The sequence below is a fragment of the Amphiura filiformis genome, chromosome 16, assembly GCF_039555335.1.
Source record: "Amphiura filiformis chromosome 16, Afil_fr2py, whole genome shotgun sequence".
Classification (NCBI taxonomy): Eukaryota; Metazoa; Echinodermata; class Ophiuroidea; order Amphilepidida; family Amphiuridae; genus Amphiura; species Amphiura filiformis.
Window position 1 is genome coordinate 57,695,717 of NC_092643.1, and position 25,404 is coordinate 57,721,120.

The following is a 25,404-nucleotide window of genomic DNA, read 5'->3' on the forward strand; positions in this document are numbered from 1 at the left end:
GCAAGTATGATACTCACTTTGATGTAGTATTTGACCAGCTTCCATGTGTATTACTTCCATGCTCACATCATCCACATGAAACCCGAAGCAAAAGCAAAATAGTAGAAGTACAGACAAGACTACGGCCATAACTAAGCCCGGGTAACTTAAGCTGCATAAATTCCTGAACAGTGATCATAAAATGATACCTTCCTATCTGCTATCTGTTACCCCAGTTTAGTATTAACTGATGGGTAGGGTTTTATTCAGAGAGTAGTTATTCTTGAGAGGGCACTCTATTCACGTGGTTTCTTTTCCAACGCTAAAAGATTACGAATTTTGGTGGTTTGTAAATGAAAAGTGTCCGCACTATCGATTGATTACGTAACTGTTATGAATAATTTATTAGTTTTTCAATGCAATCGCCTCGACCCATTAATACATATTATCTGTATTTATCAAAGTACTTGGAATAGCAATCTGGTGAGTTCACTGAACTACGCCCAAATACTGATGGAGTTTTAATGGCGCTAATCCTCTCCATACACAGATGAACAAATACAATAGGAGAAGGTCAACACATATGACCTCCTATATGACATGTTATATGAGATGTACAACAACCTGAATATCATAAAGATCAGTGTTCGTTTGTGCATATGAACTGCATATTTACAATAGTAAATATTACTCGTTATATATTATGACAAATATTGGTATTATGACAACACGGTATATACATTGTATATAAAACGACTAATAGATCCTACTATCATGGCGTCAGGTCATTGGTTCATCATATCCCGTATGTTTCTTAAAATTCATTCATATTTGAGACAAATTTCTGTGCCCATTTTATAGGTGTACAGGTGGATCCGGTTTTTTTTGTTATTTTCATTTCTTTTTGATGAAAGAATTAAGGTTTTCCACTGCACGGAGGCCACTATGTGATACTAATTTAATGCTATTTGTAAATGAATGCGGATTCCCGGTTGTTGTTTTTCCACAGTGTGACAACTGTCCACCCATCCAGACAACATCATAACATAATAAAACGTCTGTATTGTACGATGAGTAAATATTAAACTGAACTTTGCCTTGGAACATTGTGTAAGACGGTGTAAGATTTTGTGGGCGCCCTCAACATTATTATCCTCTTTGTATCCGTAACACCATGGTCGCAGACCTGCAAAAAAGCTCAAAAACAGATAGTAATGAAACCAGTTTTTATTTTCCTTGCTCTAGCGAGTTCACAGAGAAGATGTTTCTAGTACAAATGCAGCGTCGGACTCTAGCTGAGAGCGTAGCCTAAGTCCAAACGGACTCCAAGAAGGGCTCTCCATACACAAATAAACAAACACAAAGGAAAGTAGTCTCCTCCGTGACCAGCTTGATTTCGATGGAGCGAAACCAAATTGGCTGCAGAGGAGACGGGTAATTTTGCCATGCAAATGAGGTGAGTGTCATAGCCCTGGTTTTATTGTAGTTGATGACCTGTGTGACAGTAAAACCAGAGAGTTGATATTCTTGAGAGGGCACTCTATTCACGTGGTTTCTTTTCCAACGCTAAAAGATCACGAATGTTTGTGGTTTGCAAATGAAAAGTGTCCGCACTATCGATTGATTACGTAACTGTTATGAATAATTTATTAGGTTTTTCAATGCAATCGCCTCGACCCATTAATACATATTATCTGTATTATCAAAGTACTTGGAATAGCAATCCGGTGAGTTCACTGAACTACGCCCTAATACTGATGGAGTTTTAATGGCGTTAATCCTCTCCATACACAGATGAACAAATACAATAGATGAAGGTCAACACGTATGACCTCCTATGTGACATGTTATATGTGATGTACAAAAACCTGAATATCATAAAGATCAGTAGGCGTTTGTGCATATGAACTGCACATTTACGTTGCTAAATATTACTCAGCATACTATCATGGCGTCAGGTCAATGTTCATCATATCCCGTATGTTTCTTAAAATTCATTCATATTTGAGACAAATTGCTGTGCCCATTTTATAGGTGCACAGGTAGATCCGTGTTTTTTTTAATTTTCATTTCCTTTTAATGAAAGAATTAAGGTTTTCCACTGCACGGGGGCCACAAGGGTGATACTAATTTTAATGCTATATTTTCAAAACGAATACGTGTTCCCGATTGGCTTTATGGCGATTTCACAAAAAAGGTATTTCTAGTACAATGCAGCGTCGGGCTCTAGCTGAGAGCGTAGCCTAAGTCATTATAGACTCCAAAAATGGCTCTCCATACACAAATGAACAAACACAAAGGAGGGTAGTCTCCTCCGTGACCAGCTTGATTTCGATGGAGCGGAACCAAATTGGCTGCGGAGGAGACGGGTCATTTTGCCATGCAAATTTCTTAGTGTCAGCTTAGACAACTAAGATTTAGTTGTTTGTACTCTTCATCAGTAGCTAGTATTTTAATAATGATGTTAACCACTGATGCAGAGAACAACAAAAGAACTCTTGTGTCGAAGGTCACACAGGCTATACCAAAAAGTTTTATGGGGGTAGCTCTTTTCATGAATAAATCAGGCTGTTACATATCAATTATGCTATAACGCCGGTCGTGCGGGGCTCACAACTGAGTTACGGGAATTGATTGCAAAAGACAATTAATATAGACAAAAATACACGCAAGTATTTTACGTTAATACCCAAAGCTCCTTTTAATGTTGTAACTTTTAAGTTCGGCACGCAGGCCTATGCGGTACGTTTTCTCTAAGTATTACTGATAATCACCTGAATATCATGAATCGGCACGCACGATTCCCACTATACTATACTATACGCAGGTATACGGCCTTTTCGAATAGTGCCTTATGTGACCCGGTACTATGAAATGACATAGACAATTTAATACTACACCATGTATGTATCTTCTATAATGTGTTGTTAGGAAAAGAGATTAAAAAAGGCTATAAGGTCATCAAAGGTCAGGTTATAGGTCAATTGGTTCAGGTCAAATTCAGGCATCAATTTTGAATACATGTGATAGTCTGTGATATCATACATGTCATAATGAGGCATCAATTTTGATATTTTGTCTGTTACTGGATATATAATGGAAATGTGTGAGGTGGATATACTAAAATGCCTTGGGATGTAAATGGTTAGATTGCCTAGTTGAGATAGATTGGGCAAATAAATATAAAATAGTTACCAAAATCACAAAAATGAAGCTTACGGAAAACTACCTAATATGGTGGTATAGGTGACAAAAATACAATCTTTTTCAACATTGCTGTAGTGTGGTTGTGGTAACCTGTTACCTATGGCTTAATTAAGTTTCAGTGAAACAGTGTCGCAAGTTCAAAATACAAAATATAGCTCAACATTGAAAATAGAAGCATTTTAACCGGTTCGTTTTTTGATAGTTGTGGAGCACCAACTTCATGAAGTCATAAAAGAAATCAGGGACCACTTATTCCCATTTTACATATCAACATTATTTCCTTAGGCTGCGATCACATAGAAGTATACTATTCGGGTATACGATGCACGTTTTGCAGGTGCACGCGTATAGCTTAAATCGAGCAAGGCAATTTCATAGTACCGGGTCACATAAGGCTACGATCGCATAGAAGTATACTATTCGGGTATACGATGCACGTTTTGCAGGTGCACGCGTATAGCTTAAATCGAGCAAGGTAATTGCATAGTACCGGGTCACATAAGAGCTATTCGAAAAGGCCGTATACCTGCGTATAGTATAGTATAGTGGGAATCGTGCGTGTTCGATTTTAGTGCAGCGTATACCGTCCTAATTTTAAAAACCTAAACCATATGTAGGTAAATTCATTTTTTTAATAATTCTGCACATTATTGAATGCAATGTGACCTCAAGAAGTAAAGTTACAAGCATTTGATAAGACGAAGAAAATGGGTAAACTGACATACTCGCTATTCGCTATACGAAATACGCTCATTCGATCAGGCTGAGTTCACATAGTATACTCCTATATGAACTCAGCCTGATCGAATGAGCGTATTTCGTATAGCGAATACCGTATACCGTATACTTCTATGTGAACTCAGCCTAATGTGTTAGCAACACATATCCGAAATTTTAACGAAATCCGTTGATAGTAAGCTTTCCAAAATGAAGTGAATTTAAAACATCAGTGATGTACCACTTTTTGGCTTATACCATTAGAAGCATGTACGCTTCATTGATACTGATGCCACCAATTGAACGAGAAGATTTGCCCTTCATTTTGCATACCACTTTGTCCAATTTCTTTTTCTCATTTCTTCACAAAATGCAAAAAAATGCAAAAAAAATGCAATGGGTGTAGTACCCCCTTAAGCTATACGCGAATAGTACTACTTCTATGTGATCGCAGCCTAATAGGCTTAAAGGATTTGTATATTTTACGATATTCACTATTCGGTATACGCTATAGGGCACGGCGTGCCCTACTCGGGCTCTTGGAGCCGATCAAATGGACCGAGGCTGCCGAGTAGGCACATAGACAAAACAAAGAGAAAGAATGGAATGGGTACGACAGCACTTTATAGTGCGACCACTGTTGGTCTTTGGGTAGCCGCAACTAAAAAAAAAAAAGGGCGGGGGGGGTCATCAGGTACGACTTTAAAAAAAAGTGGTCCTCGGGTATGGTCAACTTCAAAACAGGGGGTTGACAGGCACATACCGTCACGTCCAAAGTTGAGCGACCCTTCCCCGGGGTTTTTATTGGTACAAAATGGTACATTCCAACGGTATACGCTGTATGACGGCCTTTTCGTTGATTGATAGCCCGGGTTGATAGTATAACAGGTAGGCCTACATATGAAGGCATGTGATGAAATTGCAATAAAATCAGGGGCTTCGGAGATGTTAAGGGAAGGGGTATGAACGTTTGGACAGTATTTATTGTGGGACATTAGAGCACATCAGACATATCGAATTGCATTCTGAATACGAAGAATGTCATTCTGATATCAAATAATTTTGATTTTTGAAATTCGCAATGTAATACACATTTTATGGCAAATCATTAAAATTGATATTTTTGATATTTAGTACTCGAAGTAAACTTTATAAATCTGATGATTTATACTTAACGTGTATGTAGGTGGGATGAAAAGCCGACGATCAATTGAAAATTTTGACCTTTCGTATTGAAGACATGGATTTTTTCCCCAAAACTCCAAAAAAATTAGGTCTTTTGGGGAAAAAATCCATATCTTCAATATGAAAGGTCAAAATTTTCAATTGATCGTCGGCTTTTCCTCCCAGCTACATACACTTTAAGAATATATCATTAGATTTATAAAATTTACTTCGAGGACTGTTATATATCAAAAATTTGACAAATATCAAATTTTCATAATTTGTCATAAAATTGTATTATATCGTGATTTTCAAAAAATGAAAATTATTTGATATCAGAAAGACATGCTTCGTATTCAGAATGCAATTCGATACGTCTGAGGTGCTCTCATGTTCCATAAAAAATACTGTCGAAACGCTCAAAACGCTCATTCCAGATCCCTTAAGCAATGGTACTTGGCTCAAATTATTGGAGCTTATTGGGGGCCCAATTTCCATAGCCGCCAAAATTATTGGGGGCGGGCAGGGCCGGATCAGTACCATAGGGCCAGATGGGCCCAGGGCCCCCAAATTTTGGGGCCCCCAAAATTGCCCTGTGCAATGTGCATCTTCCATTTAAGCCGAAAAATACCAGTTTTGGGCCAAAATATTATACGAGAAGTACAAAATCCTCGCATTTAATATTTAATGTCTCATATTGACTGATGTTCTGCCAGTACACAGCAGATAGGCCGCCCTCTCTAATTAAAATTAAAATTACATTGGCCGTGAGACATTTTCGAGAGAATAATATCATTATATGTTCAATTCGTCGGTAGATCCGCCATGAGCTGTTGTGGCGTGTGGTGGTGAGCTATACGACATGTAATCGTTAGTGCACGCTGGTTCGAATCCGAACGGTTCTGGTTTTTTCTCTCCTTTATTATAATGTCAGTTTGTCTGAGTTCCGTTTCTTTAATTATTATATATGTTCTCAGGCATGTATCCTCTGGATCCTCGCATTTAATATTTAATGTCTCATATTGACGGATGTTCTGCCAGGACACAGCAGATAGGCCGCCGGTAGATCCGCCATGAGCTGTTGTGGCGTGTTGTGGTGAGCTATACGACATGTAATCGTTAGTGCACGCTGGTTCGAATCCGAACGGTTCTGATTTTTTCTCTCCTTTATTATAATGGCAGTTTGTCTGAGCTCCGTTTCTTTAATTATTATATATTTTCTCAGGCATGTACCCAATCTTCTCTCTGGACCAGACGCATCACTTTTTAAAGGGATTTTTTATCAAGGAGAACTCACACACACACACAATAAAAATTCCTTTAAAAGGAATAGGGCAAGCAAATGAAAAATTGTCAAGAGAAATGAAAGAATGAGTAACCCTTCACAATTAAAAACAGGGAAAATATGACACAACATCGATTTCCAATGGGGGAATAACACAAAACGTATAAACAAAGTTAAAAGAGTTTTTAACTTTATACGTTTATACGTTTCTGTGCTCTTCCCATTCCTCAGTTATAAATCCGTTGTGCAAAATCCAAAAATTCGCAACGGATTATATTAAAGCTTCAATAAAACTCACACACTAAAGAAGAACACCATACCCAGTCCCCTTCACCATAACAAAAATATTCCGTTGCATACATAACCAAAATGTACAATTCTTTACCAAATACATACATTACAAGAAGAGGCAAACAATTTAAGGCCCATTCAATGATCCCAGCGAAAGTGTAAAAGAATTAACAATGGTGTTTATTAAAATCATCATTGGGTATTTTTTGTTTTATTCATAATTGAAAAAAACAACGAGGAAAACAGCAATATCAGTTATAATTTCTCTACTGAAGTAAAGTGGAGAAATTACAGATTCATTTTAAATGTCTTATTTTGTCTTATACACGGATTTTGCGTCTATAACACTAACAAAGGTACCAAAATCGGAATTGTGATGAATTTTATGATTCTCTGGATAAGCAAATCACTGATTAGGCCTTTTAGTAAGGTAGTCCATGATAATAATATAAATACTCTTTTCACTCATTCATTTTATTTTCATGTTACTTCTACGCTTGTTCCTTGTTCCGTTCCTTTTCGCTCTTCTTCTTCTCCACGTTGGACGGTATTAACAATTTCTCCAAATTAGCGAATGGAAATTCAATTGCCAGAGCAAACACAAAGGCCACCATGTGGGAGAGCACTATACCGCCGGTAAATCTTGTACTCTGTCAAAAGAGAAAGAAAAAGGTAAAGGAGACGATCCTGTATAAACAGTGATCGGAGTGCCCATCTCTCTTTCATTGGCGATTGGGCCAGACTCCTCCATGTAATGTTGCTACAGGGGGATCGCTACACCTCCTCTACAGCGAGTCTGTTACCTTCCCAGCATTTAAGAATGCCGGTACCCATTTAAACACCTGGGTGGAGAGGAGTAATCGAGATAAAGTGCCTTACTCAAGGGCACAACACGATGGCTCGAACCCGCAACCTTCCGATTATGAGTCACAAGAGTGACAGTTTAGTGTAAAATCACCATCACCAACACCAATTCCATTATCATCGTCATCATATTCTTCATAATTGTCGTCAGCAACAACAACAACAACATCATGATCATCATCATGATCATCATCATCATGATCATCATCATCATCATCATCATCATCATCATTATCATCTTCAAGTTCTGGGTTAGAATGAAATTTAAAATCTTAACTTATTGAAAATATAATATTGAAAATATAATCATCTGGGTATGTATCTATATAAGTAAAATTAAAGTCGTATGGTACGATCTTTGACAAATGAATTTGATTAATTTTGTTCAAACCTGATATTTTGACATATTATTTAGTAATGTTCATAAATGTCCAAACTTACAACTAACTGAAATCGCTAAATGTGCTTATAATGCCAATAGAGAAATTTGGAATTAAGATCATAATCCCTCCCCCCCCCCTAAAGAACTCCCAAGTTAGTCGGTGGAGATGGTCAATGAGCAGAGGATGATTTAAGGAAGGCCCATCATGCACTGCAAACGTGTTATCACTAGAGTTTCAACTGCCACTTTACTTTTCAAATCCCATTGAATTCTGTGCAAAAGATGTTGTTTAAGAATTGTGCGTGTGTCATTATTACTTGGTCGATTTCAGAACAAAAGTGATGTATGCATAAAGGATAATTCACACCTTCTGTAGGTAACATAAAATGTGAAATCGACTAGCATTTTGAATGCGTTTTTATTGTAAATATATCAGTCCAAATTCAAATTTAACCATGCCCGTCAATGCAATGTGCGAGCAGTGGTGTCATGTTCACTCACACAGCTGTGCTAACCGCAAGTCAACACAGTGGCGTGGTGGGAAGTGCTTAAATCATCCTCTGGTCAATGAGGTATCTTTCAATTTACTTCACTATTTCGGCTTATGCTGGTTTCATACTTTCTACCGCTTGCCGCTGAGCGGCGTGACGCATCATCATGCTGCTTGCACTTGTCTGCAAACGGAGCGGCTGAGCGGCAGCGGCATGACTCCGAAAGCCATTCTTGCCGCTCAGCACCGCTCTAAAATCGTATTTTGTTCTCAAACGTCAGAGCGGCACCGCTCCGAGTTGACTTGAATTCAACTCCCAGCGATGCTGCCGCTTGGGCAAAGCGGTGAAGTGATCGATATATCGGCTTGCCGCTGGTCACCGCTAGCGTTTTTGGTGCGACTGCACAGTGAAGCATCTTCAGAGCGGCAAAGCGGCAAGCGGCAGGAAAGTATGAAACCAGCAATAAAGTGGACTGAAAAACGCTTATCGTATACTAAAAAAATGTATTTTATCAGTTTTGCTAATTGAAAAAAAAATAAAACTGACGGAAATCGTACAACATGACTTTATATTAAAAAAAAAGTTCAGCTCGTAATCGGCGCACACCGTCGACGTCCTATACGATAAATATAAATTTAATACTCCGTTGGTGAGCGACGGGCGAGTGGTAGTGAGCGACAGGCGAGTGGTATTTCACTGAACGCAAGAAAAGGAGTTCTATCTGATTGGCTAGCAATCGATCGCTTAGGTCGCTCAGTAGTCAACTACAAACTCATGCATTCAATTCGATTGAAATCGATTATTCTATTATTGACGAAGATAAAGAGCGTGATAGTGTGTCAATAATGTACATTGTATTGCACCTGGTTTTACCAGCATTCCTTTATAAAATAATTATCTCAAAGAGTTGAATATTATCAAAATTTTTACCCAGGATTTCAAATTTTTTACCGCGAAATTGCAGTTAAACATATCCACAGCAAAATACCGGCCCTCACTAATTAGTACATTTAATTTCCAGTTAGTACATTTAAACGAAACCTGTGATTTACGTGACAACAAATAGAATTTTCTTACAATAGAAATATCATATGGGATACTGATATGGTAGGCCGCAACCGCCACAACGTGGAGCTGCTACGCGTAGCTGACTTTTTGTTCCGTGGAGCCAAATTGACCAATCATGTTAGAGTTTTTCATTACTCGGAGGTAAAACTGACCAATCAAGTACGACTTACTCATTATGTGAAGCGAATTTAGTCATTAAGAATTTGCCAGACGAGCTTCACGTAGTTGCAAGATATCCTCGGTCACGATAGTTATGATTCAAAAAGTAATTTATGAAAAGTACGAACCGACTTATTATTAAGATGGACATGCACTCACAAGAAACTCATACAGTATTGTACACAACTATATAGCTAGGCAGAGTGGTGGTAAACCATGCACACAATTCTGCGATCTGCAGTGTATCGCCGGGAGCTGATTTGTACATCTTGCGCGGCGTGGCCTGCGGAATTCGACCTTCAGCAAACCAGTTCGGATTTACTTTATATACTAGTAGTAGGCCATACATACTGTAGTTACGGTACTGCCCGTTTTCCTATACACAATACTCAGTGCGCTCACCATTGACGCGTGACCTAGTGTATGTTAGAAGTATTATTCCATTGCCTATATGACGTCACTGTGTAAAAAAATAACCAGTCAATATTTAAAGTATTCTCTGAAATTCTAGAAAATATAGTTTTGTAACATTTCCTAAATGTTTAGCTAATTTAGGTGTTTGGAAATATTGGTACTTTTGTGTTTTAGGAAGGATATGTAAACGACAGATAACACCAAAAAATATGAACAAATTATTTCTAAACCGTGTAAAGTCTGCAAACCATTATGCTTCTCATTTTCAAGAACGCTGGTTAACAATAAGCAGACTATTGTCTCATTTCGTAAACAAAAGCCCAGACAGTATTGTTACCTTGCGTTCGCTTTATACTCATTCACCCAACTAAAACTATAATACCAGCTCATTGTTCATTGCACAGGTAAAACAGACACAAGTGCAGTGTGTATTTAACCAGAGAAGATCTGATGTAACATAGTTGAGCTGTTTTCATTGAGTGTTATCTTGGTTTAATAGCTTTTAATGGGGTTTAAGTCCTTCAAAGGTCGTGGTGAATTCTACTGTAGACATGACTGCATCATGATTATTTTAAAGTCAACAACATTCAACAATATGATCACCGTGATAGCATGACAGTATCAGTACCGTGGGTGTCAGTGATCCTGGCCTGACACAGTAGACAAACAAACAAACACGCCACACACATGGCACATGCATGCAAGGTAACATTGACTATACACTAATCAAACAATGGTATTGATCCTGTACAACTGTTTGTGGTTTATTTACATTCGATTCATTTAAAATCCACATAGTAAACATTAATTTTGGCAAGAGTTTTTCTCTCTGGAACGATGATGCATCAACTGGCTCCGCGTAATGAAAAGATCTAACATGATTGGTCAATTTAGCTCCGCGAAGCGAAAAGTAAGCTACGCGTAGCAGCTCCACGTTGTGGCGGTTACGGCCAGCCATATACTGATCATGCGAAAATCGTAAAACATAGAATAGAAACAGTGTGGCCGGCTCTCAAAATCTCAAATTGTATGCATAGCCTGAGTCGCACGGCCTATCTCGAACAAAATAGCTCAAAATCACCATGCGTAGTTGTTGAAAAACGTGAGGATTTATCGTACTACCACGGCAATTTTTAACACGAAGATATAGGGATGATGACGGTGTGCGGCGGGCCTTGTGACATCGTGTTTATTTCGAGAATTGTCTTGTGACATCTCGCAAGAACCATCACCAGTTATTTATTGAAGTGCTATACTTTTGTCTACTTTCTTTAACACGCAAATTATAGACCAGACATGTCACTCTTAATGTGGGTCTACTTTTCGACGTAGATGTAAAAGCCTAACAATTCCCGCCGATTACGAGCTGATCAAACTGTAATGGTAATAGTTTTACCCATATTGATAATCTTTACTCTTTACATAATTATTATCCACTTACTATCGGTATCATTGTAAAGCTGAATGGATTACTATTGCTGAATATTATATTTCTGACAATTATTGGATGCACCAAATACACCGTATATGTGAGTCTTCCAACAGGCACCCAGAAATTCCACGAAAGAAATGTATTTATCCAACCTAAAAATCCAACAAAAATTAGGTTTAAGTTATTATATGAGTTCTCTCACATCTCCAATGATAAAGTTATCAAACACTCCTTCAATCTACATATCGTTGTCGTTACCCCCGGGGGACTCCCACTTTGGAGGTGACGCGTATGTAGGGCTGTTAAGACCCCCATTTTTTCTCAGCCAAAGATCCCATATTTTTTACGAACGCATGTTCTGTCACCCAACGACCCTTATTTTTCATTTTGAACAGCAACTTTCATTTATCACTTAATTTGTTACCTATTTTAGAAAAAAAATGAAATTTGAAGCCTTTTAGAATTTCGATTTTCGAGGCTTTTTGACGATGTTTCGGCTCTCACCCAAAAAATGCCCCTTACTGCGAAAGTGCCAGCCCTACACCTATATCCATTTCATATTGAAGTGCCTCCCCCCTCCCCTCGGGTTCGTTACATACCGGGGTATCGTTGGTATAGACGAATCCAACAAACCAAGTCATGGTCAGAATTTGGTCGGCCATATTTGGTCCCCGCATGCACCAAACAGGTGTTGTGAGTGCCCAATTGGGTGGATTAAACCCGCTTAAAATTCGATGCTAGATTTGTTTGTGTTGTAAACTGTCATCATTCTTTTGTCTACGTGTAACACGGGTGATAGAATGCAGTTTATAATACCCTTCAAGGCCGCATCATCTCACATTTTAGGTGAGATAGTTGGGTCCCCGTCGCGGATAATGGCTGCCATTGAGGAGTAGGAATGCGTGAAATTGGATTCGTCTATAGAGGTAGTCGAAAATCGCCACGAATGGGGAAATATCCAAATTGGTTTCTTTGAAATTCTACCTTTTGTCATTCAAATGTGTTTTCGCTGTCGAAGTGACGTAATAATCGGATTAACTACCATAGCAATAGATGAATACAATTTTTGACTATATCGCCATGCACTACAACGTTCACGCGGTACCTATGTATTGAACCATATCATTCTGATCACTCGCACCTGTAAGATAATTATCTTTGAAAAGAGCGGTATTGTATTCAATTTATGAATGCAAACATACACAGGTGATGAGTGCAACCTGCCTGTAGTGCAGGGCGATATAGTCAAAATTGTATTAATCTATTGCTATGGTAGTTAATCCGATTTATTACGTCACTTCGACAGCGAATAGCTTATAAAATCGCATCGTGGTCAATGCGGTATCAAAGTAACAAAATTCTTCATCTATCGGCCACTATATTTTATAATTTATGCTTAGCGTCTTTAAGAAATTGCTTTCGGTTTCAGTGTACAGATACTTTTTTGTGCGCAGTGTCATAGACTACAGATTGAAATTTAATACTGACATACCTCCATATCCATTTTTGCAAGCAAGAATAACCCAACCAACACATGATGCCCAGGTAAAAGAAGCCAACCCGTTATATATGCCTTGTTCTTCAAGGCTCCAATCACGATAAAAGGCATTATTAAACACATAAATAACCACTAAACCGACGGCAGATGCCAATACCCAACCACATAGAACGACAATCTGTGAATACAACAGGAAAAAAAACCTATTCAAGGTAGCTGTAGTTGTACTTCAATCTAGTCCATTTAGCATTTCCTGAACCTAAAACGTACATGTACATCGGGACAATTAGAGTTGAATTACTAATGACAATACGGGGGCTCGATCTCGTGTTGTCGAGCGACATACCGACTAATGACCATTCTGTGAAATACATTGTTAAACATACCTCATACATATTCATTTCAGAATGACACCAATTCATTGGTCACAACCCAAATAGCTTGATAGCTTGCTTTTGTGGGTTTGATACACACATATGTACAGTCGCACAGTAAAGTCAAGGGGTCATTAATAATGCTGTTTTTGGTATCGGAATAAATCTAAAAGATCAATCTATGTGAATATGTTATCTATTTAATAGTCCATAGTAATATTGATCTCACCTTGGGCCCATAGTTTTAACCAGAACCTCTCATGGCAGTATATATTTGTATATATTGTATCATGGTTCTCCGTATGATAAAACGGAAATTAACCAATTTATTATAGCACCAATAAAAAAAGTCAGCGTCCATGGAAAGAAGTTCTTTGCTAACCGAAGCAGATATTACAGGAATAACTCTGTAAAAGGATGCTCGAAAATCGAAATACCCAGTTTATGATTCATAAAGCCGTGAAGTTGTTCAAGACGTATTGTGAGGAGAAGGGAATCGCGTGTGCAGAGATTAGAGAAGCTCTCGAATCCAAAGCTATAACTTCAACAACTTCTTTAAGCACGAACTTGTATTGAATTGATGAAGACCACAAATTGGCCTAGCCGGGGCGTCTAGCGCTTATTTTGTTATTAAACATGTTAAATATTATGATTTGGTGAAATAAATATGTATAAAGTGTTATAAAAAATACTACAGGGTGAGTCAAAAAAAGTGCAATAGAGAAACGAATCAATTTTTATTTAAGAACCGAAGGAACTTTTTAGGTTTTAAAACATTTTATATATGATATATCCATCAGTGACCTTGTGTGAAAAAAGTAAGGAATTAGCATTTACCGTTTTGTTTTTATGACACATTTTATAGCGTTACCCAATTTTAATGTTTGTCCAAGAGACATCTAAAATTTGAATGTCAGCCCACTCTGTGTTAGATGGATTGGAACAACTGCCATTTTCTTAACCTCATTGGCATTAAAATAAAATGGAGCACCCAAAGTGTTATTGCCCTTGGTCTTGTTTAAGGAGAAGAAACATTATTTGTTGCTATTTTCATTTTACCTTTACTTTAAAGATGTTTATTCTCTATCAAAAAGATACAAATTTGTAGGCGGGTTTTTCAAATGTCAAAATGAAATGCGCACAAATTGAAGTGGAGTGAATTTCAAAATATCCAAAAAGTTGACCATATTGGGATTAAAAAAACTGGTGTTGGAGTCGAGTGAGGTATGAAGGACTTAAAGTAATGTTAGAAAGTTTGTTTGAACAGAAAAAAAGAAATTAAAATAACGCAAAAACAACCTTATTTAAGTTTCAGTTTCAGATCTGGTGTCTTTACCGTGCACTGTGTACTCTCATTCAAAATACATAGCACCTCGTGGACAAATAACGGAATTGGGTATCGCAGCAAAAGGACTCATAAAAATTAAACGGTAGCCGCGATTCACTTCATATTTTCACAGAAGGTGGCCATTGAGTGTACCATTTATAGAATCTTACAATATTGGGAAAGTTCGACTTGGTTCTTATATAAATATTGATTCTTTTTTTGACTCACCCTGTACATGGTATTTTCACTATATTTCCCTCGAAATAGGGTGACTATATTTCCCTCGAAATAGGGTCACTATATTTCCCTCGAAATAGGGTCACTATATAGTATATTTACATCGAAATAGGGTCACTATATTTCCCTCGAAATAGGGTCACTATATTTCCCTCGAAATAGGGTCACTATATTTCCCTCGAAATAGGGTCACTATATTTCCCTCGAAATAGGGTCACTATATTTCCCTCGAAATAGGGTCACTATATTTCCCTCGAAATAGGGTCACTATATTTCCCTCGAAATAGGGTCACTATATTTCCCTCGAAATAGGGTCACTATATTTCCCTCGAATTAGGGTCACTATATTTCCCTCGGCACTGGTTACAGGCCTACCACCCCTCACCCTTCGTAGGATGGTAGGCATGGTAGGCCTGTAGCCTGTACCTCGGCAAAACATAGTGACCCTATTTCCCTTCAAACCATGTAGTATTTATTTACTATCGCTCAGGTGTAAAGCCATATTCAACAACTCTTCCTATACCTTTGCATAGCTGCCAATCCACACTTTTGCAGTAAAACGGAAATGCGCACACGAGTTACGCGTGTGCGGGTAAAATTCGTCATGCCTGGCACTTGTATGAATTCATTCTTTTGGAGGAAACGGTTAAAAAATTGCCGTTTTATTCTGCAGTTTTAATATATATATTTCATATATATTAACAAAAAAGTAACGATCTGTTTGTAATGTTGAGTGGGGCGATACTCAGTAGCGTTGGGCAATACTCGATACTCGATATGACTAATCTGACACTGTTCATGAAATAATCATGTGAATCAGACAATCTTAAAATTATTTTCATTGTTGAAAGGGGTTCATGTTTCACCATTGTTGACCACCGTTTAATTAACAACTCGCGTAAAGCGCGTCTGCGTGGTTTACTTCGCTCAGGCAGCAAAAGCTACAGAGTAAACCGCGGACGCATTGTTGTTAACGGTGATGGAAACACGAGGAAATATGATTGAATCCCTAAATGAACTGCAATTGGAAGCCATAAAATGCCTTTCCACAAAATAGAACAAAATGAAGCACTTACCGGACGCATCCGTAGATGTGGCCGTCGCACCATGATAAATCCTACTGCCATACCGACAAAATAAGGAGATATTCTAGTCCAAGGTTTGTCATAAATCTTATCCCAGTAAGCGCCGGCAACTCCCCCGCCGAAAATACTACTAACCATTCCATACTTAGCGGTGAGACTAGCTTTAATTAGTATACTGATGGCGGTGAGTGTAGCTAAAAGTCCTGCACCCACTTTGGGAACTCTGGTTTTGAAATCAAGGAAAAAAAGTCATTAGAGTCCTTGGAGGGAGAGTGTGGCGCAGTGTTTGAATTCTCGATTCTGGTGCGTGAGGTCCTGGGTTTGATTTCTGGCGGCGGGGATATCGACCTTGAAAATTAAAGTCTGCATTTATTAGACAACATTCTACTGATTAAATTAAGACTTTCTGTCCCCATGGTGCACTTAGAATTATGTCAATATACCATGAGAGAATCACGGCCTTCGGAAGGGACGTGTACAGAAAAGCAATACCCAGCAGCAAACACATGTTTTACAGAAAAGGTTTAAATGTCGGGTTAATAAACATCTCAAAAAAAGTAACTAAGCCCCTTAAATAATGGCCATTATTTAAAAAGGCGCTATCGTATTACAAATCTGTAAAATGCGTTGGAAGCAGAATTTATTTCTGCGCATTTTAACACCTCATTTGATACGATAGCTCCGAAAACAATAAAACACCGGTCAATTTAATGTAGTGAGGTCCAGATTTGAAAGTTGCACTTACATACAAATTTTTACAATACAAAAACACTCAGATATCATTACACAGATTTTCTTCCATTACACTGAATACAAAATCAATACAATTTACTGCAACTTTCAAATCTTGGGTTACATTGATTTAAATGTACGATGTGACGTCAATATTTAGTCAATTGCTGCAAATGTGCAGAAATAAATTCTGCTTCCAACGCATTTTACAGATTTGTAATACAATCACTCGTTTTGAATAATGGTCATTTTCAAAGGGGGGTTAGTTACTTTTTTTGAGATGTTTATATAAAGAGTATAAACCTATTAATAACATTTATAAAACAATTTTGTAAACAAGATGCAAAACATTCTAACAGAATGTTATATAACTGTTGACAAAATATTTTACAATAACGTTTTTAAAAACATATTCATGATCTTTATATAACCCAATATTTAAATGTTATTAAAATGTGTTGAATATATAAAACGTTTTTGTGTTTGCTGGGTACCTGTACATGCAGCTCACAAATAGTTTCGAAAAGAGTACGATGCATCCCCTGATTGTCCCAAGCCGTCCCGGTGTTTTAATGACCCCAACGAAAATATCTTCCACTAGAGGCTTTCGTGAGTTATCCATGGTTGCTGTTTTGCTGTTTTTGTTTTGCACACGTTCCTAATTCACGTCATAGTTACCAGTCCATTTTGTATAAAGTTGTACGTGTTGCGGGAGATGGGACATCTACGTCTTTTATTTCCATAAATCCCATCATATTACCACCTGCACCCTACAATACCAACCTGCGCAAAGATTTATTGTTATTTTAACTTAAGGGCTGGGGTATGAACGTTCGGACGGTATTTATTTTGGGATATTAGAGCACATCAGACATATCGAATTGCATTCTGAAAACGAAGAATGTCATTCTGATATCAAATAATTTTGATTTTTTGAAATTCGCAATGTGATACACATTTTATGGCAAATCATTAAAAATTGATATTTTTGATATTTAACAGTACTTGAAGTAAACTTAATAAATCTGATGATTTATACTTAACGTGTATGTAGGTGGGATGAAATGCCGACGATCAATTGAAAATTTTGACCTTTCGTATTGAAGATATAGATTTTTTTCCCAAAACACCAAAAAAAAAAAATAGGTCTTTTGGGGAAAAAAATCCATATCTTCAATATGAATGGTCAAAATTTCCAATTGACCGTCGGCTTTTCCTCCCTGCTACATACACTTTAAGAATATATCATTAGATTTATATAATTTACTTCGAGGACTGTTATATATCAAAAATTGAAAAATATCAAATTTTTATAATTTGTCATAAAATTTGTATTATATTGTGATTTTAAAAAAATGAAAATTATTTGATATCAGAAAGACATGTTTCGTATTCAGAATGCAATTCGATAGGTCTGAGGTGCTCTCATGTCCCACAAAAAATACTGTCGAAACGCAATAAACGCTCATTTTGGATCCCTTAACTACACTACAGACAATATTAGACTTCAAATTCAAAATACTTATATTGATGTATATACACATGGCGAGTCAAAATTGTTGGCCTTTATCAAAATTTGTTAAACATCACCATACAATAAACCGGAGGTCACTTAAACCCAATATGTTACTATCTTCGAGTCGAAATTTGCGGAATAACCCTACATCACGGATCGTCGCGTCGCAAAAATGCAACTCCCCGTTTACGGTAGAAATGTCACAGGGCTACATGCAACTCTTTGTTTCTTGGCCATTTCTCCCCAAATTTCGTAACAAAGAAACAAACAAAATCCAAAACAGTGGTCAGTGAAAAGTGGCCAATATTCAAGAATATTCGGAAAGTCTGTGATTAGGGTTGATATTATTTTCACATGGAGTAGTGTTTGACAAGATGCCAACTCCTGATTATATGAGTGTCCTCTGGTACAAGTGTATTATTATGTACTTACTTGTGAAGCAGTATCAATATAAACGGAGATATAATAAAGAACTGCATATCATTTGGTAAGTACCAACTCCAGTCCATACACTGAAATTTAAAAGATAAATAACAATAATAACAATGATAATGGCTTTTAATTACGCGAAGTCGAATTAAAACCAAATTGTCATTGGTGATTGGGTGATTCTGGCCTTGTGTATATTTGATATTTTTATACCCTTGTATAATACCTTTATATAAGCCTACAATCAAAGAGTTCCAACATATTGTGAAGGTGTACCAACTATTAAATTCGTTGATTGTAGCTGTGCCGCTCGGCTGCACATCACATTGGGTTAAGATGTGCGTTCACGCGTGTTGAACCAAGTGACTATAACTTTCTTGCAATGATAATGGCTTGGGAGAATTGTTTTTGCCACGGCAGTGGCATTAATATGGAATTTGCACTTTAAAAATAGCCCATTCGGGTGCTATGTGGGTCTCTTATCTTTTAATGACTTTATTTATTACACCCAATGTTGGCGGAATTTATGTCTAATAACACCTTTAATTTGGGCTCATAACTGCTATTGTTGCCAGATTGGCACGCATGAAGTTGGGTTAGACCAAAGCTTGGGTCAGATGTCAGTGTACTATGCTTCGACCTGAGTTCTATTCCAACTACATTCATGCACTCAAAGCCATGGAATTCACTGACTAGTCTGCCAGAATGCATGGCAGCTGATGACCATGAGAAATAAACAATTCAAGATTAGAGGCCCTACTAGTGGCGATGACTTTGTTTATTTTACTAGAAGGCAGATATGAAATGTGCTGGACATGTTTTTTTTGTTTGTGGGTGTATTTTGCTATAATCAAAGAAATCTGGTGCATGACTCAATTTCAGTCCAGATTGACACCAAACACGTTCAAGTTGTTAACATTTTGAGGAAAATATGATATACTTTCTTTGAAGTAATGTTTTATATTTTCTCCTCCTATCACCTTGTTTGGAGACATACAAGAACACTGAGCAGTGAGCACAGCATGATATGTTTGATGATGTTGATAACCCGGGTTGATAACAGATTAAATGTTTCAAAGTTAACATGTTAAGCAGAAATACCGTAAGAAATTTTAAATGTTAAAAAAATGAGGCAACTTTGAATTCATGTTTAATGATATAAGAATTGATTTCAATATAATCAAGCTTTACATGTTTTAAGGGGGTACTACACCCATCACATTTTTTGCGGGTTTTTGCATTTTGTGAAGAAATTCGAAGAAAAAAAATGGACAAAGTGGTATGCAAAACGAAGGGGCAAATCTTCTCGTTCTATTGGTGGCATCGGTATTAATGTAGCTTACATGCTTTTTTAGGTATAAGCCAAAATGTGGTACGTCAGGCGACATTCATAACCTGGAGTATATCTTGAATTTCAGAATTGCTACCGTGAATCCGTTCACACACACTTATCTAGCACCAATGTCCGGCTCTAAAAGTATTAAAATTTATTTTTTGGGGAAATTCACTAATTATACACAGCTTTGAAAACACAAATATGCATCAATTTCATGTTATCTAAGATATTAAACGTATTTTTTCCCTTCCAGTTGACAATTATATGCAAAATTTGTGTTCGCTAGCCAGCACATCTGTTTCAGGTTTGAAACAGTAAAATCTGAATGATAATATTATGGTTGGTTTTTAGTAATAGGCGATTTTTAGGGCCGCCATCTGACAATGTCTGAGTAAAACACCAACACTGAATTATAATGTAAAACGCTACATAATCACATGCGTTTGGGACAAACACGTTAATTTGTGGCAACTTGTTGCACAAAATCAACTAAAGTGGGAACGTTGACAGTGTATGTTAAAGCATAATTAATATGCCACCGAGTTTACTTACATCAGGCACGTTAATCCGGTCCATTTCACTTCAAACAACTGTCTCTGCCAGCTAAATATTCCTGTACTGGAAGTCGCCATTTTTTTAATTTTGATTTCGATGCTGGGCGATACTCGATACCGCCGGATGGTCGATACCATTAATTGGTATCGGCCATACGATAGGCCATTTTTGATTTATTTTTTTAAGCTTTTTGGCAGAATATAGAAAAAATAAAATGTATTATTATGAAACGTATTGAAAACAAAAAAATTCGAAAATTGAAAACAAATAATTATAAGCAAATATTCTAATCTTTCATTCTTGACTTCAGGTAGAGAATAAATTGTGTGGTAGGCCTATAGTGATTTCCAATGGATTGTCCCCGGGATTGTCTATGGGATATACACTCGGCGGCATACCATGGCGTGATATGTGCGAGATATTTCGAGTGATAGAGGTGAAATTTATGTGTGTTTTTTTGTTGCAAATTTCCAATGTTTTTCGCCTCCAAATGTATTGGGAACTTTCATAATGATTGCATATTAAAGACCCATTCAGTGATTCAGCGCAAGTGTAAAAAAATAAAATTGTTTGAAGGATAAGTCATTCAAATTGTCATTTGGAATTTTTGAAATGACAAATTTGGCAAAAAACGGGGAAAAACCCAGCAGTACTGACGAAGTTGAAGCCACATTCAAATATATGCACGTAGCTAATTTAGATACTGTCAGTATCTAAATTACAGATTCGTGTAAAATGTCTTTCGGCTGAACCACTCGCAGGCTATGTTTGGCACATCTATGACAATGACAAAGGTACCAAAATCTGAATTTTGATGATTTTACTATCGTCCGGATGAGCAAATCACTGAATGGGCCTTTAACTATTTTATCATTTTGGAAGAAAAAAAGAAAAATCTAAAAATTTAAAACGATCGTACATTAAGGCTTTAAAAAGAAAGTTGTAAACTTGTTGCACCTAGTTGATTAAAGTGATGTTTGCTACTGGTTTTATTATCACCTGTGTTGTTTGTGTTTACGATTCGTAATCCCACGAAGAGTAAGTTTAGTTCATTAATGTGGTAGGCCTACAGCCACACGTACCCCGCGTCCCCTGAACAAATACATCCTACTCATTTCAGGCGCGGATTCAGGGGGAGCGCCGGCTCGGGCCCGCTACCCCCCCCCCCCAAAAAAAAAAAGAGAGGAAAGGCGAGAAGTGAAGAGAAAGGGGGGAAGCAGAAGAGAAAAGAGAGAAAAAGAGGAGAGAAAAGGAAGGTTAAATTTCACGTAATTGAGTAGGGCTATGCTTAATAAAAACCCGCAGTAGTCGGGTCGATTGGAAATAGGGCCTCTAATAATGGCCTGCGATTATTTTGGGAATTGGGCTTGAAGGCGGGTCCGCATCCTAAAAGCATGTGAAAATTACTAGTGCGGCCCTGCCGATACAGGGTCCGTCACATTTGCCACCAAAGTTATTATTCCTACCGACTTCATCCCGGCGATTTATGCACGGCTTTAACCATGTTTACGAATCTCAAATTTTGCAAATTGAGTTCGGGCCCTTTTTTTTAAGCATTATTGTTTTGAATGGTGTAAAAATGATGCACCAAATGGCTTGAATTGGACCGTCATTTTGCAAATTTTTCAAACTTCTCAGGAGGGAACATCCGTCCTCAGACAGCGTAGTGGATAAACATATGACCATTTTCGCTCTTCTTTCGGCATTTGCAAATTTCCTATGTTAACACAATTTATAGGGAATTAATTTCACAAATTTGTGGCTTTTTCAACTAAAATTTTACACTATAGCCTAATAGTGCCAAAATTGTCCACCACTCAATTAGATCTTCATTTTGCATAAGTTTCTTACTTCTGAGGGGGGAACATCCCCCCTTAGACAACCCCCTGCGTCGCGCAAGCGCGCTCCGCGGCGATTTTTTTTTTCATTTTATTTTATTTTTTTCTAAAAATTCGGCCCCCACCCCCTGCCGCTCTAGATCGACAATCGGTACCAAAAGCTGGTATCGCCCATCCCTATGGAGATTGCCTACGTACTATCCAGGCGGTGATGGAAGTGATATCGCCAATTTTGAGGTCGCCATTGGATTAACATGTAATTATGAAATCTTCACAAACAATTCTAAATTTGTTATGTGGTGTCAAAGCAAAATTATCTTACTCTAAAACCGTCGGGGTTCGACAAAGTACCCCACTGCAAGTATGTTAAATTTCCATTTGTAATTGCTAACCGTGTAGGCCTATTTTGAATGGGCCGACAGCCCTGTATCTTCGCCAGCCTCGTACGTCACGTGTTGCGCTTCCTATGCCGTCTGGTACTATCGCTAAAATAATAAGCGTCCTTATCAACCAATCAACTTTAAGACAAATAGGTGAAAAAGCACACTTTCACGATTTTTTTTTTATTTCACATGATCCGTGCATATATCGCCTGAATATTTTTTTAGACCAATCTAACCAATATATGGGTGTAGTACGCCCTTAATTGAAATAATTTAACGGTCTAACATGTTTAATATATTAACGTTTAAGATAACAAGTGGAAGAACACGCACACACCCGTACCCCACACCCCACCCATCACCTCCACACACAACTCATCAAGTTATAAATTACTAATAACATTTTCACCGGAATTAAGTATTGTATTTAACCTTACCATTTCACTTTTTGGAAAAAAATTGCTGATGTATAACAAATTTCTCCACCAATATTTTTCACAAGACGGATGATCAATGTAGCGATACCAGAGTGGCCCATTTCCAATGTATGGATCCAAAAATATGATGAATAAGATCATGGCTGCATAAACAGGAGTCAACCTGGACAGAAATTTAATAAGGAAAATAAATTGGACTATTCCAGTTGAAATCCTTTGGCCTACAGGCTACAACCATAATGGAAAACATGACCTTAATCTTCCACACAGGGTGTGCGAATTCAAATGGGATTACCTGAATGGGTGACTCCATTTAATATCTATACCCCTTGCACATGTTGCATAGGAGATTACGGTCATGTCTTCCATAGGGGGTTTGGATTTAAACTGAAATAGTCCATTATACAGATAACGGTGACTAAAACTTTATCGACGGGATTACCCTCCTCTCTCCACCATCAACTGCAGACGACAGCTTTCAAAATTCTTTTAAAATTCAAAAAAATTTCAGAATTTTACATTTTTATGACCATATTTGTAATCAGCATTAATTGGTTACAAAAAAGCTTAGTATTATTTCAGCGAGAAAGTGGTCCTTTGTTTATTTTTCTTTGTAATTTGGACCCTCTTGGGTACATTTTGACGATTTGAGGTGTACGTCGCGTATGCCATATAAATTTAGCAAATTCCTTTTCTAGCGACAAGCGGTAAGGATATATTAAATATATTAATTGTAGCTCATTATCTGCAGAAAATGGTTTTAAAATTTTGATTAGTTCTCGAAGTTGAATAAATGACAAGAAAGTTACCTCTCCATTCTTTTACAACACAAGAATATTAGTAATTGTTAATCAATAATGTTTACACTTACCTCCAAAATCGATGAAAGTAAAATAACCCCCAAGGAAGCTTGCCGTTGGTATGAGCCATTTTCCCCAAAGTTAAATAAGTTAGCAGACAACCACTTCAAGAAAGATGTAAGATGTTTATATATTACTGCATCAACTACGGTAGGTTATTTTCAGTCATAATTACCATCTCAAAGGCGATGTCAAATTGATCATGGGAAAAATTCCCGGGGGTGGGGGTCACTTCAATTTAAAATGGATATAGGTGTAGAGCTGGCACTTTGGCACCCAGGGGCATTCGGTGAGAGCAAAATGTAAAAAATATGGGGTCATTGGGTGAGAGCATGATTTTAGGCATTAGATGAGAGCAAAATGTAAAAAATATGGGGTCATTGGGTGAGAACATGCCCTTTTTTAAATGGAATCTTTGGGGGAGAACCGAAACAGCGCCACAGAAACCTCAAAAATCAAATTTCAAGTTCTAAATGGCTTCAAATTTCTTTGTTTTTTCAAAATAAGTAACAAAATCAGTGATAAATGAAAGTTGCTGTTCAAATTGAACTTGTAAGGGTCTTTGGGTGACAGATCAAATGGAAAAATAAGGGTCTTCGGGTGACAGAGCATATGTTCGTAAAAAAATGGGTGACAGCGATGCTGAAAAAGGGGGTCTTAACAGCCCTACATTCGCATCACCTGCAAAGTTGGAGTGCCCCCCCGGGGGGGGGGGATTCCAACAGGAGGCTATCCAAGCAATATTTTGGTTCAAGCTCAGGCTTCTCTTTTGAAAAACAGATGTAGAAATACCCGGGGAGCATACACTGACCAGTACAGGGTGTCCCTGAAAGAACTGTATTGTCGGAAACTTAATTGTTTAGGTATTTTAACGCCAGCAGAAACATAACTAAATAACTGAGGAAGTTAAATTAGCTATCACATACTTTTGAATTTTGACCAAACCGTTCTTGAAATACATACATGGACAAAAGAATATTTTTATTTTTTGCATAGCCCTGTTTTTAAATGCAGATATCTTACCAGAAATGACCCGTCAGCCATGCAAAATGGATCACGGGTGTCTGGCAAAGGACTTAGGTGCCATTCCATATCACGTAATATTGCGAAAATGTAGCACAATGGCTTCTTATGCCTGACCAATGATCCATCGGGCATTCTTTTCAGTTATTTCAGCGATTTGATCCTAAGGTTACATTGGCTTTTGCATTACCGTGTGAAGAAAGCAGCTTTCTGATCATGGGGTGCGAGTTGAGCGCAGATCATACGCCCGCGTCATTGACTTACGTATTAGTGGGTACAAACAGAAGGATATTGGTGTCGCTTTAGCAGTTACACAAGGTG

General features: G+C 37.6%; 1 protein-coding gene across 1 annotated transcript in view; it reads right to left on the minus strand.

The window, feature by feature from the left end:
- Positions 1-5,728: 5,728 nt before the first annotated feature.
- Positions 5,729-25,404, minus strand: part of LOC140136256 (nose resistant to fluoxetine protein 6-like) — a 52,029-nt gene continuing 32,353 nt past the window's right edge. Inside the window, exons 3-9 of the mRNA XM_072157979.1 lie at positions 24,072-24,164; positions 23,201-23,363; positions 18,655-18,734; positions 15,966-16,197; positions 12,946-13,129; positions 11,463-11,605; positions 5,729-7,293 (exon numbers count right to left, since the gene is read on the minus strand). Coding sequence (XP_072014080.1) covers positions 7,135-7,293; positions 11,463-11,605; positions 12,946-13,129; positions 15,966-16,197; positions 18,655-18,734; positions 23,201-23,363; positions 24,072-24,164 — 1,054 coding nt within the window. The 3' untranslated portion in view covers positions 5,729-7,134. The remainder of the gene's footprint in view (positions 7,294-11,462; positions 11,606-12,945; positions 13,130-15,965; positions 16,198-18,654; positions 18,735-23,200; positions 23,364-24,071; positions 24,165-25,404) is intronic.